Source organism: Triturus cristatus, chromosome 1_2 (assembly GCF_964204655.1).
Source record: "Triturus cristatus chromosome 1_2, aTriCri1.1, whole genome shotgun sequence".
Classification (NCBI taxonomy): Eukaryota; Metazoa; Chordata; class Amphibia; order Caudata; family Salamandridae; genus Triturus; species Triturus cristatus.
The window spans coordinates 114,742,885-114,758,481 of NC_140580.1; the positions used below are offsets into that span (position 1 = coordinate 114,742,885).

At 47.1% G+C, this 15,597-nt stretch overlaps 1 protein-coding gene and 1 long non-coding RNA gene across 5 annotated transcripts in view; one reads left to right on the forward strand and one right to left on the reverse strand.

The window, feature by feature from the left end:
- The window catches only part of ENO4 (enolase 4), a 506,130-nt gene that overhangs the window by 8,454 nt on the left and 482,079 nt on the right, over positions 1 to 15,597 (reverse strand). For all 3 annotated transcript variants that reach the window (XM_085603160.1, XM_085603154.1, XM_085603150.1), the window contains one exon: positions 14,262 to 14,379. In XM_085603160.1, the coding sequence (XP_085459286.1) occupies positions 14,262 to 14,379 (118 nt within the window). The remainder of the gene's footprint in view (positions 1 to 14,261; positions 14,380 to 15,597) is intronic.
- The window catches only part of LOC146866920 (uncharacterized), a 203,254-nt gene continuing 201,984 nt past the window's right edge, over positions 14,328 to 15,597 (forward strand). Inside the window, exon 1 of one of the 2 annotated variants that reach the window (XR_014960799.1) lies at positions 14,328 to 14,446. This is a non-coding gene — a long non-coding RNA (uncharacterized LOC146866920). The remainder of the gene's footprint in view (positions 14,447 to 15,597) is intronic. The other variant, XR_014960798.1, reaches the window with a different exon arrangement.

The window sequence follows — 15,597 nt, forward strand, 5'->3', positions numbered from 1 at the left end:
CCTCACTTCCTTAGATCACTTGTGGGACACCTCAAGGCTCATCACTTAGCTCAACCCTCTTCAATGTATAAATAACATGCCTGGCAAACCTCGCCAAGAGCCATGGACTTAACATCCTCGCCTACACCAACTCACCCTTTCCCTGACTAATGACCCAGCAACCACCATGGACACGTTCCAAAGATGCATGAAAGACGTAGCTGCCTGGATGAACAACTGTCTCAAATGTCAGTTCAAGCTACTCACCCATACTTACAAGGCAGCACACAATGTAGGACTGGCATACCTCAACAATCAAATGAACTTCCACCAACCTACCAGGAAACTCCGCTCTGAATCCCTCTCCCTAGAAGCCACCCGACGCATCCACCAGACGAACAGTGGAGACTTCTCCTTCTCCCAACTATCAGCTAAGACCTGAAACAACATCCCCCTGCACATCAGAGCCTCACCATCTCTCCAGCAGTTCAGGAAGAACCTCGAGACCTGGATGTTCAACCAATAGGAGAACGGGCATCAAGCTCTCCTAGCACCTCGAGACCCTCAAGGCTGATGCAGCTGCGCTCTACAAATCTTGATTGATAAGTCCATTGGGGGAGGAGGGGTGGGTGGGACAGGGGAAGCAGGTTGGAACATTACAAGTATGACTGTTTCCTCAAGACCGATTATTATGTTAAGACTTAATCTTATGTTTAGCATGGACATAGACAGGACACTAACTCCTATGGGATCCTGGTTACCCTGATGAAGGCCCAAGATCCCTTCATGCTACTGAAGGGGCCGAAACATGTTGGTAGGAATGATGACTGAGGCATGATATCTCCAGGCACATTCAGTTTTATTATTTTTTTTTAACCCTGCCCGGTGTACACCCTGAATAAAGTTATCTTCTGGGCTTACACGAGGAAGTTTTAGTGCAGTCTCTAGATCCCTCACTTATCCAGCACTGATTATTTGGATATCCCTCATCTTGCGGTCGAGACCACCTTAGTGGTAATATCCTAAAAAGATGGGACGGAATTGCCTATGGAGGCATGCCACGATGATGGGGGTGAGGCTTTTCTGTCCATTATCTTTTATATTACCTCGTTCGGACACTGGCACCCTTTGAGTTGACATAGTGCTATTACTACTGTCATATTTATGGTGTGTATTGATATGGTTAAGAAGGACATATGGCAGTATCGGAGATCCTCTCTTATTGTGATAGAGTGCCAGTCTTGACAGACCTGGGCATCTAGATATTAGGGCGTTGTGCACATGTGGAGTGACTCTTAGCAGCCTGGCAAATATCCATAACAGGCACTCCACATTCCAACGCAGTGGTATTAGCCTTCAGGATGTTGATTATTGGCTAGTGGGTAGCAGAATTTGATGAGCATGATACAACAAGAAATTGTCCTCTATTGCACGGCCTTGCCTTTTTTTCACCCAGCGGAATCCAATGAAGAGCAGATTGTCCGCACAATGTTCTCTAGTATAATTGATGTAAAAGCTAAGAGCTTTGTTAAAATTCAACCACTTATTCTTTCTCCCTCTTTCGAGGAGTGAGGCGGATTAAAGAACGTTGGGAGAGTAATACTTTGGTCAACTCGAAAAGAAGTCCCTACTTTCAGGAGAAAGACTCTGATTCTCAGAGCCAGTTTTAGTTTATCTGGGAAGAATCTGGTCATGGTAGGTTAATGGCAAGGCCTTGCAACTCACTCACCCAACGCACCGATATTATGGTGATGAGAAAAACTGTCTTGGGGGTAAGGAGACTCAATGGGCAGCTATGCCGCAGTTCAAATGGAGTACACATTAGGATTGCGAGGACCAAGTTGAGATAATACAGAGACTTAAAGGTGAAACTGGAAACATGATGCAACCCTTTCAAAAACGCATCGGAACCAGTGATTTAAACAAAGGGGGCTGACCCTGCAATTGCAGGCAAGCTGAAAGGGCCAACAGGTATCCTTTAACTTTGCCCAAAAGCAAGTCCTTGCTGGGCCTGGGACAACACCAAAAGCAACAATTCTGAAACTTTGGCTTAAAGTGTATTCATCTGTTGAGTAACGTACCAAGCTTGAGACTTGTCCCAGTGGCAGGTGTATATCAATTTGGTGGAGAGACGCCCGACTGCCTAGGTGACCTCAACAACTTATGGAGGGAGGTCAAATGAGGTCAACTGCTAGTGCTCAATCTCCATGCATGGAGGTGCAGGTTGCGTAGGCTAGAGTGCAGAACCCTGCACAGTTGCTACAAGATTTTCCTGAAGCGGCAGCCAGACAGATGCTTATTCCCAGGAGTTCTGGATACCACGCTATCCTTGCCCAGTGCGGTGCCACCAGAATAACATAGACCCGGTCGTTCCTGATCTACATCAGAACTCTGGGCAGGAGAGTTTTTGACAGGAAGCCGTGCAGGACTCCCTGAGTTCCACCCTAGGCGAAACACATCCAAGGGAGAGATAATTTGAAACCTCCTACATGCAAAAGTGTTGACACTGTATTTTTAGCAGTGGTGAACAGATCAAGTCAAGGTTCTCGTCATTCACAGAAGATACCTTGCACCACCATGGGGTGTAAGTGCCATTTGTGATCCACCAGGTGTCAGTAGCTGATTTTGTCCATCATGGAGTTTAGACATCCTGCCAGGTGGTGAACAACTAGGACTTTACCCTGGTGTTCCAGCCTCTTTCTGAGAAATGATGCCTCCTGGCACAGGGCTCATGACCACACCCCACCCTGTCTGTTGCGGTACCACATGGCAGGGGTATTATCTGTAAGCACCTTCAACAGCCTCCCTTTGATGGATGGTAGGAAGGCTTTCAAGAGAACGCAGATGGCCCACAGGTCCAAGAGGTTGAGGTGGACCATCGTCAAAGACCAGATGCCTCGGATCTCCACCTCTCCCAAGGGGCCACTCCAGTCCGGATGCAATGCATCGGTCACCACTGTAAGCTCTAGGTGGGAGAGTGGGAGGGGTCTACGACCCAATCATGGTCCAGCATCCACCAGTGCAGGTCTTTTACAGTGTCCTCTGAAATCTGGACATGATAGGAAAGGCCCCCATGATGCTGTGCCCATTAGGACTTGATCCCACAGCAGTGCTCACATATGTCTTTTTGTGCTTGACCAGCATGATTCAAGAGGTCATCAGTTCCAGCAACCTCGGAGTCATCCTCCCTGGGATCTAGGGCAGAGGCTGAAACATCAGTATCATAACCTGAATGTTCTGGACTCTGCGCTCCGAAGGGAAGGCACGAAACTGCACCATGTCGAGAATGGCTCCGTGAAAGGGAGCATCTGCAAAGAAGTCAGGTGTTACCTCTGCACTTTGATAGTGAACCCAATGATGTTAGGAGGATTTCCATCAACTGGAGGTGGTTGACAACTGCCTGGTGTGACCCCACCTGCAAAAGCCAGTCATCGACATAAGGGATGACTTTAAACCCAGACCTCCAAAGATGTGTGCAATCACCGCCATTCCTTTTCTGAACACCCAAGGGGCATTGATGCGCCTGAAGGGGAGCACAGCAAATTGAAAATGCCCCTACCCCACCATGAAACGCAGGAAGCAACTCTCGGAATGTGGAAATAAGCGTACAGCAGATCCAACGCTACCATTCACTCTCGAAGGCAGACATGACCAGGGTGAGCATCTTGAATTTGGCTTTCTGCAGGAACACATTGAGAGGGCAAAGATCTCAAATACGGCAAAGGCCTCCTTTCCTCTGCTCCAGAAAGTAGCTGGAGTAATAACCAACACCTACTTCTGATGCCTGCACCCTCTCTATGGTTCCTTTGGTCAGAAGGACCAGCACTTTCGGCAGTAAGAGGAACAGATGGTCCTCCATAAGCCATTTTAAGGATGGTGGAACATGCAGTGTGATGGCAAGAAATGGTAGAACATAACTCCAATAAACAATTTTTAGTACCCAGTTGTCTGAAGTTACCACCTGCCACCCAGGCAGAAAATGACAGTTCCTGTCTCTGACAGGAGTGGGGGCTGAGTGTCTTAACATGTTAAAGAGGTTTTGCAGCTGCATCAGCTTGAGGGGCAGAAGACCAGGCTGCACTCTAGCCTTGCTGTCCAAATACTGTGACCTCGGCCACAAAAGGGCTATAGAAGTTGCTAGACAGCCTGCACCTGTTGGTGATATTGGATGACTTTACCATGGCTACAGAGAGATTGGTGTAGCTGACATGACAGACTGGACTGGCCCAAGAATGTGTGCTGTGTCCCTACTTTCTTTAAAACCATCAAGAGCGGAGTCTGCCACTCACCACAAAGTTGAGAACCATAGAACTGCATGTCCATCAATGAGGATTGGACGCCACCGGAGAAGCCCATGGACCTCATCCAGTGGTGTCTCCTGAGAGCCACATTTCTGCCAACCTCTCTGCTTAGTCAATGTATAGTGTTCAAGCCACAGCAGACAGTAAACAACCATGCTGAATTGGTTGAATAAGGGTGGCATGCAAATTGTCTGAAACACCATGCAAGACCTGTGTGACAGAGTCCCAAAGGGCATGGGGTATAATGCCACAAACAGCAGTTGGCATCGACAGAACATAGTGCTTAACTGGTTGACGAAAACATGTGCTTCTCAAAGGTTTCAATGTGCTTGGATTCCCTGACCGGTGGTGTGGTAGGGAATGTTTTAGAGTTGACTTTGCTTGTTGAGGTCTACACAAATAGGCTCTCGGGCGCAGGATTATGAGCGCGGGAGGGCTGACCAATGTCTCTGTTCTATCTGCCTGTTAACCGCAGATTAGTTAAATGGGTTTGCCCAAGTCCCAAGAAGGGTGTGTCTGAGCGTCTCAAGGAATGAAAGTATAGGCTCAGTATTTGTTTGCCCCGGTTGGAAGCACCTGAGTGATGACATCAGTTGTTGGAAAATGGCCCTCTCTGAAGGGTCACCCCAAATCTTTTCCCTTCCTCCTCCCCTTTTTGCTGAATTATTTTTGTTGGCCATAGGACTCTGAGCACTTTACCACTGCTGACCAGTGCTAAAGTGCATTTGCTATCTCCTCTAAATGTGGTAACATTGCTTTACACCTGTTTGAAATATTTTATTTACTTGTAATTCCCTTGCAAAGTATTATACCATAAAATCGGGCCTGAAAATTAAATGCTACTAGTGGGCCTGCTGCACTAATTGTGCCACCCACACAAGTACCCCTGTAAACATATCTCAGGTCTGCCAATGCTAGAGCCTGTGTGTGCAGTTTTACTGCCACTGTGACTGGGCATTTAAAACCCTTTGCCAAGCCTGAAACTCCTTTTATTGCTTATAAATCACCCCTAAGGTAGGCCCTAGGTAGCCCATAAGGCAGAGTGTTGTTTAAGTAGACGGTATGACGTGCTTTTAGGTTTTGCTTTTAGGTTTTGCTGAAAACACCTAAATTCATTTTTCACTACTGTGAGGCCTACTCCTCTCATAAGTTAACATTGGGAATTCCGTAATAAACTTTTAAGCTGTAATTCCTGATTAGAAAGGAGTGGCTGTGTCATGTTTTATATCTTTGGAATGGTAATGGCAAATCCTCTTTACTAGTCAAGGTGGATTTGACATCACTAATTTAGAAATTCCACTTTTAGAAAGTGGAAATGTCTCTGCTCTTACTTCTCTGTGTACATGCAGCCTGTCTTCAATACATGTCTGAGGTGTGTGACAGCCACACTTTGTGCATTCCCTCTAGACACCCACAAACACAGGAAGGTTAGGTGTAACTGAGTACTCGTCTGTATTCGGAGGTTTCTTCCTGGGCAGGAAGGGAGGGAGGGGTTGACACATCTGAATAGGCAGTGCCCTGTCCCACAGGGCCGATTACCCCGCACTGATAGTCTAGAGCCAGGGATGGGAAGAATAGACTTCAGTGCACTTCAAAGACTCTCCATTTCAAAGGCACAACTGGGTGTAAGTACTTGCACCCTGACCCCATTAAATCAGACACTTCTGGACCTACAACTGGACTCTGTGAGAACTGCTATGCTGTAAGGACTGACATGCTGCTGACCTGGAAGGCTTGTTTTTCTGCTGTGCTGCCCTGCTGCTCTCTGACCCCGCTGAGGGAGAGCTGGATTCTGCCTTGCAACTGAAATGATCTCCAAGGGCTTGTTAGCTTGCCTCCTGCTGCTTGAGACTCAGGGCTATCAAAGTCTCTACACCTGCTCCTGTGCCAAGGTTTACTGGAAGTGGACCCAGATACTTGCACAAGAGATATCAACGCATCTCCATTCTACTGATAGCAGAACTGGCACATCAACCATGTTGCGGGAGTAGAATTGGCACATTGAACTCAGAACTACCACATCCCAGCTGAAACCTCCGATTCGGAACCAACGCATTGCCACCACTCTCTGGAGAAGATCGACACATCGCCCCTCCAGTGTGGAGTAACCAGGCCCATCATCTTCAGACCCCGCTGCACTCGGAACGGGAACCCGATGCATTGCTACCACTACATGAAGAAAATCGACGCATCACCTTGACTGAGGGCTTGACATCAACGCATCACTCGTGGGCACCCCGCATCTTGCTGTCGCAACCCAGGATCAACGTATTCTGTTCAACGGGCCTACGTGGCTCTTGTCCCTGTCAAGCACTCCATTGCAGTTGGCTTGAATTGTTGACTTTGCTCCTGTTCAGTGCGACCAGATAACCCCCAGGCGCTTATTGATTCTAATCGCTAGAAACACTTTTATTCTTTAAAAATTCATATCTCAACTTCTACTTATTAGATTTTAGTCACTTTGTTCTCGATTTATTTATAAAATTATTGTCCATTTTTCTAACCTACTTTACACATTGCCTCTTTAGATAAGCATGATTGGTCTGTGCCATGCTACCAGAGGGTGAGCACACTTTATATTTTAGTGTGTATATAGCTTACCCTGACTTGAGTGGTGGTCCCTACTTGGACAGGGATACCTCTGCCAACTAGAGTCCCCATTTCTAAGATTAGTCTACACCTCCAAAGTAGATAACCTCAGCCACCCTTCACATAACTAAGGCGAAGGAAGCAGTTTCTTCTGTGGCAGGTCCAAGGGCTAGACTAGCCCAGTGTCTGGCAAAGTGTTCAGGTCACTGCCATCCTGAAAGTCTTTGTACCTATTATAATAATTGAAAGGTTGAGTAAATTCATCTCCAGAGTCATAACCATCATTATGAGAGTCTGTTCCAAAGAGAGTGTGAAGAGTTTGGGCCCTGCCTTGAGGCAAGGGCAGAGTTAGAGTTTGATGGGTTGTGCCAGGGATCAGGGTGCGGCCTCAGTCGAGACTGAAGTGGTGCTGCCTCGGATTCCGAAAGAACGAGTGGTTGCACTTCATTGTCCAGCATCGGTGCTCACAGGTCTTGTCCAGTTTGTGGTGCCAGTGACAGAGTCAGCATCTCAGCCGGTGAGGGGCATTAGCTGGCCCAGATGGTCCGGCTGGTGCAGAGATTGAACCGGTCTGTGGGGGAAGGTCCTTGCAGTTCCTTGGGGCCTAAAGTCGTGCCAAAGGGAGCCGGTAGCTTGCCAAAAAGACACAGCATGGTCTTGCTGAACTTATTCAGGTTGCCTGGGGGCAAGGCTTGGAATCCGCTCTGAAGAGGATCAAGTTCTGAAGCAAGCCAGAGAGCCATATTAACACCCCAGCACCTTTGGAGTTCGGGTCCAGCATGGACTTCTCAATTTTTTTCTTCAACTTACCCAAAGACTTTGACCACAATGATGACTGGCCATGGAACAACTTAGGGAACAAGACATTCCCTTCAACTTCGACCGGTCACGGTGTGGAGTCTTTTGGTACTTAGCGATGTAGAGCTTGGCCTTATGATCCTAGGTAGCCTTGGGATCCATAAAAGCACAGTTGCAGCAGGCCTTGGAGTGGTTTTCTGACCCCAGGCAAGCCTGGTGGGGATCTCTCTCAGACATTTGCTTGCTACAGTCCCTACAAGGCTTTAATCCTCAAGTCTTGGGAGGTGACATTTTGCCTTCTAGACTGGATTTTATAACTATAGTTTTGGAGGTAAGTATTTCGAAGAGATGAGGGGTAGCTTCAGATCCACACCTGGTGGTGCATAAAAGAAAGGAAATTAGATCAGCGCGGAGAGGTGGCATTTATATGTGGTTCCGTCTGTTACTTCCAGAGAAGAACAACGTTGGTCCGTAGATGGACAACGCCTCATAGAGGCACACAGGGTTACTGCTAAAGACATATGGATCTACTCTGATGTCTAGGGAATATTCAAAAGGACAGCAATCTGCAGTTAGAAGCACCTATTAGAAATTACCTTTTGCAAATTTAGGGGCATATTATCAAGGGCTGGCGATAATATCGCCGCTTTTGCATCCGTTTTCGGGTGAAAAGCGGCAATAATATTATCGCTTTATTTACAAGGACACGCTAACGCGTGTTTCCTTGTTTCAGCGCCCGTTGTCAGCACACCTCGCATTGTTAATGAGATGCAAAGGAAGCGTGCCTGACAATACTCCATGGGAAGATATCGCTAAAACAGCGTCGTGATATTTACAAGGACCCCAAATCCTGCGTAGCGATAATCTTAATCGCGCTAACACGCACTTAGCTCTCGATTTTAACGTCTGTTAAAATTCAGACTAGCGTATACTTTACATGGGATGTGGATTATGTGGTTACGACCACATGCTCGTATCAGCAATGTTTTCGCTGTTTTTGGGTGAACATCACTGGTTTTCCAGCGATGTTTGCCCATGTTTGCGCTAACACTGGAATATTTATCACCTAGGTTATACACGTTGTAAATAATGCGCTAACCAGGCGATAAATATGAAAGCGCTAAGCACGCTTTGTGATATTTATCGCTGTCTGTTGCTAATATGCCCCCAAGTCTTTAGCACACATCTGTCGTCTGCAAGGTAATTTGAGACTTTTCTCCCTAAGCTGTCCTTTGATGCCAGGTGTGACCTTGGGATTTACTAGCAGAGGACTGTATTGGTTCCTCCAACAGGCAGAGTGTCATCTAAGGTGGGCCTTCTCTTGGTAAACTGGCCTCAAAGATATTAATTGCACCTTGGGTGATCCTGTGCATCTCCGTATGCTACAAGACTGCTGGCTTTTCTCCTCCGGAGAGTATATATGTGCATACAGTAAAAGGCAAGGCAGCATCTTTTGCTTTTCTACGCCACATCCCTTTAGGAGTCATTTGCATTTCACTCACATGGGCAATATGAAATGTGTTCGGCCAGTGATGTCAACCAGTGAGCTGATGCTCAGTCAAAATCAAGATCTGTTAAAGAACTTGTTTGGTTAGAATGCACTGATAACAAAGGCTGCCTCTCTTGATTCCGGTCAATTTCCCCATGAGTCTGAATGACAGAAAAAGGGGGATATATCAGAAAGTACGAGTTACTAACCAGAGGGCCTTGTGTACCGGTAGTCTCTCCTTTCTCCTGACAACCTACGAACCGTTCTGCTGTCTCTCATAGGTGTTAATAGAGAGAAGTGAACTAATGAGTGGGATATCGGGGGCAAATGAGGGAGGGGGGGGGTCTATCACGTGCATGCACTGGTAGTCAACATTTTTTTTCCTGCTGTTCAAACTGTTTGAGGGTCTCATCTGTGCCCAAGGACATGCCAAACGTCTGACGTAAGGTGGCTGTTGCAGACTGTCACCACTAGACTCTCTGTAGTGATCCACTTGTATGCGAGTCCTCCAACATGATGAAAAACTCCACTGGAAAAGGGAGGGCTGATTCCTGGATGTGCAGATCACAACATCAAAGTCTAGAGCAAGTGTCTCCAACCAGTCGATCACAAGCTACCACAAGCTCACAGAAACCTACAGAGTAGCTCCCAAACTTGACTTTGTTTCTAACTAAGAACAGCAATAAATAAGTGTTGCATTTTCCTTTTAAAGTTGAGGAAAGGCTATGTTTATTTTATATGCTGCAGATAGCAGAGCCTAATAATGAGCAGTACTCTATTGAGATTTATGACCCATGTGGGTCACAGAGGTTCAGAATGGAGGTATTTAACTCTCAATAAAGGTTGCTCTCAACTCAATAGTGGAGCATGAAAACAAAATAATGTTTCTGAATACTTTTAAATGAGAGAAAATTAAAACGAAGAGTTAACTTAATGATTAAGTTAACACTTCTTTTTAATTGTGTCCCTTTTCAAAGTGTCATTCACAAACAGCAGGCATCTTGTTCCCAGTGGCTGGTAGACACAGTTAGACACAGTATCATATTATGAAATGCCACTGGGACTCAAATGCCTACACTTTGCAAAGGGAGAAAATTAAAATGAAAAGCTTTATGTAATACATATAAACATAAGTTAACTCTTCAGTTGAATTTTCTCTAATTTCAAAGTGTCACAATTACACACAGCAGGCATTTTGATCTGAGTGGGTGGTAGACACACTGACCTATTTATAATTGAAAAACACAGACATGTTTTTTAAATGGGAGAAATTTAAAGTGCATCAAAATGTTTCTTATAAACATTTTTGCAGAACATTTTTCAGCACTTTAAATTTCTCCCATTATGAAACAAAAACGGTTCTATGTTTGTGTTGTACATGTAATGGTGCCACATATGGCAAAAGGTATGTCCTGTGCCACAAGTACATATGGCATAGGCTCTGTCACCCAAACCCATACACATATCCCATTCATTCACATTCATACATCCGCACAGATCATGCAGTCACCGACGCTCATGTCAGCCCAATCATAGAACCTGTAGGCACAGTATTTTGTTCAAACCATAGCATTGGGCTACATGGGCACCAGGAATTTTTATTTGGGTGGGCCAAGGGTACATTCGGGTGGGCCACTGCTGGCCCGATTTTATCGCTTATATATCGAGCCAGGTCTGCTTCTGGGCCCTCCTTTATCTCTCCTTAGTCTTACAAGGCACAGTAAAACAAACTCTTTCCCAAGTCTCTTTCTAAATGTTATCACTCTCAAAAATTACTTTTCTTCCATGTAATGTCCCTTTGATGGGAAGAGGAGGTTTCTAAGGTGGGAGTAACAAGCAAGTGACACTACTCGGGCTCCCTCTGTGCGAGCCTTCAGTGAGAAACCCTCTTCATTACTACCTCCACCTGACCCCTGACTCTGCAGCGCACTCCCTTTATAGGCTTGATTATCCACTTTTCTACCATCCCTCTCCATTACACCTCATCTCACAGCTGACCTTGGGCCCCAGCCCCATATCAGTCACCATTCAGTTCCACTTTAATTATTCCCAGTAAAAAAATAGTAAAATCACCTTCACACTTGAAACATTGAATATAGCAGTAAATGTGATTAGCATGAATGTTAAAGTATACTCCACAGTTGTCCTACTCACCTGACTGTTAATTAAATAAACGAAAACTGAAAGGCCATGACAGGGCCGGCTTTAGTGCTGGTGTAAAAGTCTTTTTTTTACCTCTTTTTTGATCTCTATCTCCGTAGCCACTCCCCATCATGGCCCCCTCCTCAGACTCCCTCACTACCACCCTCCACCAGTGCCACGCATCTCTCCATAGCTCCCCCACATCCCATGACCACCTCCTCTGCTACCCTCACTGCCATCCTCCACTAGTGCCCCCTCATTACTCTGTAGCCCCCCCACCCCATGACCACCTCCTCAGATTCCCTCACTGCTCCCTCATCTCTCTGTAGTTCCCCCACCCCATGACCACCTCCTTGGATTTCCTCACTGCCACCCTCCACCAGTGCCCCTCACCTATTCGTAGTTCAACCCCACCCCATGACCTCCTCCTCAGTTTCCCTCACTGCCACCCTCCACCAGCGCCCCTCATCTCTCCGTAGTTCCTCCCCCCCCCCATCCGTGACCTCCTCCTCGGATTCCCTCGCTGCCACCCTCCACTAGTGCCCCTCATCTCTCTGTAGTTCCCCCCCCCACCCCATGACTTCCTCCTCTGCTTTCCTCACTGCCACCCTCCACTAGTGCCCCTCATTTCTCCATAGCCTCCCCACCCCATGACCACCTCCTCCACTACCCTCACTGCCATCCTCCACTAGTGCCCCCTCATCATTACTCTGTAGCCCCCCCCCCACCCCATGACCACCTCCTCAGATTCCCTCACTGCTCCCTCATCTCTCTGTAGTTCCCCCACCCCATGACCACCTCCTTGGATTTCCTCACTGCCACCCTCCACCAGCACCCCTCATCTCTCCGTAGTTCCCCCCCACCCGTGACCTCCTCCTCGGATTCCCTCACTGCCACCCTCCACTAGTGCCCCTCATCTCTCTGTAGTCCCCCCCCCCACCCCATGACTTCCTCCTCGGCTTTCCTCACTGCCACCCTCCACTAGTGCCCCTCATATCTCCATAGCCTCCCCACCCCATGATCACCTCCTCGGATTTCCTCACTGCCACCCTCCACCAGTGCCCCTCATCTCTCTGTAGTACTCCCTCCACCCTGTGACCTCCACATATTCCCTCACTGCCACCCTCCACTAGTGCCCCTCATCTCTGTAGTTCCCCCACCCCATGACCACCTCCTTGGCTTCCCTCACTGCCACTCTCCACTAGTGCCCGCTCATCTTTCTGTAGTTCCCCCACCCCGTGACCTCCTCCTCTGACTCCCACCCTGCACCAGCGCCCCTTATCTCTCTGTAGCTCCCCCTCACCCCATGACCTCTTCCTCGGATTCCCTCACTGCCACCCTCCACTAGTGTCCCTCATCCCTCCGTTGCCCCTCTCTCATAGCCATTCCATTTGTTGTACAGCGCTACTCATATGAGTGTAGGGTGTCACAGTGCTGTACATAATAGCACACATTATACAGAGACAATAAATCAGTCTACTGGGAATGTCAAATAAGCCAAAGAGGATTACAAGGTGTAGAAATCACGTCATCCATACTGGTGGGCAATATATTTTACGGTGGTTTGGTAGGAGAAGCACAAACTCAGGATTTAAAGAGTACTCCAGTGGTTGGCTTTTCTGATAAAAATGTATAACTGCCCAAACAAACTTTTTAGTAACATTAGAATAATGAAAGAATGGAGAAGTTCTAACTATATCACAACACAAAAAAGCGAAGTTTGTATGCAGCTCTTTGATGTCAGTTCATAGGTCACCGGCCTATGTTAGGAAAGTAACTTCTGAACTGTAAGTAACACAAGGATATGTGTGACAGAGGTAGTAACCCACTGAGCTATTCTCATAGAATTCAGTTTATCTGCCTTTAAAAACTACCAAGAGACAAATGGTTGCCCTGCAGCAGGATCGCAAATCACCAGTTATCTGAACAGTTTTTATTATTGTTGTACATAGGTGGCAGATTCACTTCGAGGGCAAGGCTCATGTTTGGGTGGGCTTGGCCCACCCTCTAGAACTGGGCCTGACGGGCACTAGGTTTAAAGTCAATGAAGCTGGGCCACGGGGTGTCTGGTAACAATGTGCACAGCTCACGATTTTCACTGATCAGAAGTAACTCTCATTACAGAAAAGGTTGGAGACCCCCCCCCCCCCCCCCCCCGTCTTGAGCGTCCGTGAATGACCTTGATGGAAGCTGCTGAGCCTTCCAGCCCCTCTGAACTGTGGCATTTCCTAAAGTTGAAGCTATGTCACGATCAGGGAGCAAGGTCAATTTGCACATAAAATATTCTAACAGTGGCTAAAACATTCTTTACCAGCGGGGAGGGAGGGCCACTGATGTCTAGGACTGGCTACGACAGAAGTGCCAATGAATGTAGGACTATGTGCGGTAGATTGGGGTCTAGGATCCTGAGCGCCGCTTCCACAGTGAAAACTGCCCCCCACATGGAAAAGGCTAGACGCAGAGTCAGGGCCCTGGATCTTCGAGATTCCAAGGGTCAGACTCCATTCACGGCTCCACACAAGAGAACAGCTGCTTCCTGAATGGCGCTGGATTGAAAACGACAACCGCGTCCCCTACCTAGAGCATCCGACGGGAGGGGCCCAGGTAGCCCCCGGTACTCCCTGCATCCTTGGAAACCTTTATTCAGCAATTAAAAAATGGTGTGCATATTCCATCCCAGCCAATTAATTCTGTCCTGGAGCCTAATGCGAAGTACGTTGAAAAGAAAGCCGTGTTTATTCAGATAGTGTGCACGCGCGTTCCCGAGCAGGGGGCGGCCATTCTTTCAGGTAGAATAGATAACCTATTAGGACAAGAATGCATTCTACGTCGTGTCTTCCTTGCAGCTTGTCATGGTGCTGGAATCTTCCGCCCTCCCGTGGAGCCATTTCTTTCACCCCTCCTCCTCTTTGTGCACCCATTCTCTACCCACTGAAAGAGGATAAAATAGAAGCCGTTCATACCCAGGGCGCCGCTCTGGGCGAGTTCTTCCTCTATGGCAAGCAGGCGGTTGTACTTGGCCACCCTCTCTCCGCGGAAGAGACCTCCCAACTTGATGAAGCTGGCTCCCAGTCCGACGGCCTGAGGACAAGAAGAAGCATTTCAGAGATGGCAAGTGGCGGAAGACAACACAGACAGTACACTCCAGGTAGACATGTTTTCCGAGATGGGCACGTCACCACATTCACAGGGACACAGGAAAGGCAGAAGCCCACCAGCAGTCTCGCGCGGCTTCTAAGTGCCAAAGAATTACAATGTAAATGATGCAAAATCAAAACGGTTTCTTTTTTAACAATGTTCTTTCAATTAAGTACATTATAATATTGCACTGACTGAAGTTTATTAAAATAACTTCAATAAAAAAACGCAGGAAGATATAAGAAGAACTCCCTTCCAATGTGCCAACTGAAATTCGGTGTGTGATGAGTACTAATAAATGGTCAATATTATCAATGGATTTATTAAGCTGCATTTAGGGATAATCTGCAAAGTGGACAGAGAACTCAGTTACTTCTAGCACTTCCCAAATGCTGTACTGAACTCAAATAAGGTGCGGTAAAGTTAAGGAATTTTATTAGGATCCAAAAATTCAACCAGGTGGACTAACTGGGTTTTGAGACTGAATTCCTGCATAATCTCCTCTTGTATCCAATTCTGAGAACCTGAGTCAACACACCTGTGGCTTCTAGCAATCTGGTGTGTGCACCACAGTTAGCATGCCCCGTGCTAGCTCACATAAACCCCAACTCCGTCATTTCTCCTGGCGAGACGCCCAAGAGCGATGGACAAGTTTGTGAAAGATGGACCGCAGGCCGCGCCGCCCTTTTGGGGTTTGTCCCACTACCACACTTAACTCCCACACAATCACCTCAACCCCCTTGGTGACAAATAACATGGCATTGAGTTTAAAGATGACATACATCAGGAGGTTGGGGTTTAAACTAGATCCAACCATGTATATAGAAATATATTTCTTATATATCACAGGTTAATTAGTTTAGCCTGGTGGAAGGAAAGTACCAATCTTCATTAACAAATTAATCTCCAGTAATCCTCACCAGGTCTGGAGTAGACTGCCTCATTGATGAATACATTTCTAATAAATGTGGGATTGGTAAGGCAGGGCGTAGCCCTTCTATACTGAGCAAGGAATGCATAGCTGATGCCCCCAAATCACACTCATAGTAACACCCTGAACTTTCCCAGGAATCAAATCATGTGAACATATGCTCCTGGAGTAGATGTTGCTACCAACTACTTAGGCCGCTGCACTCTGGACCGGCCGATGGGCAGCCTCCC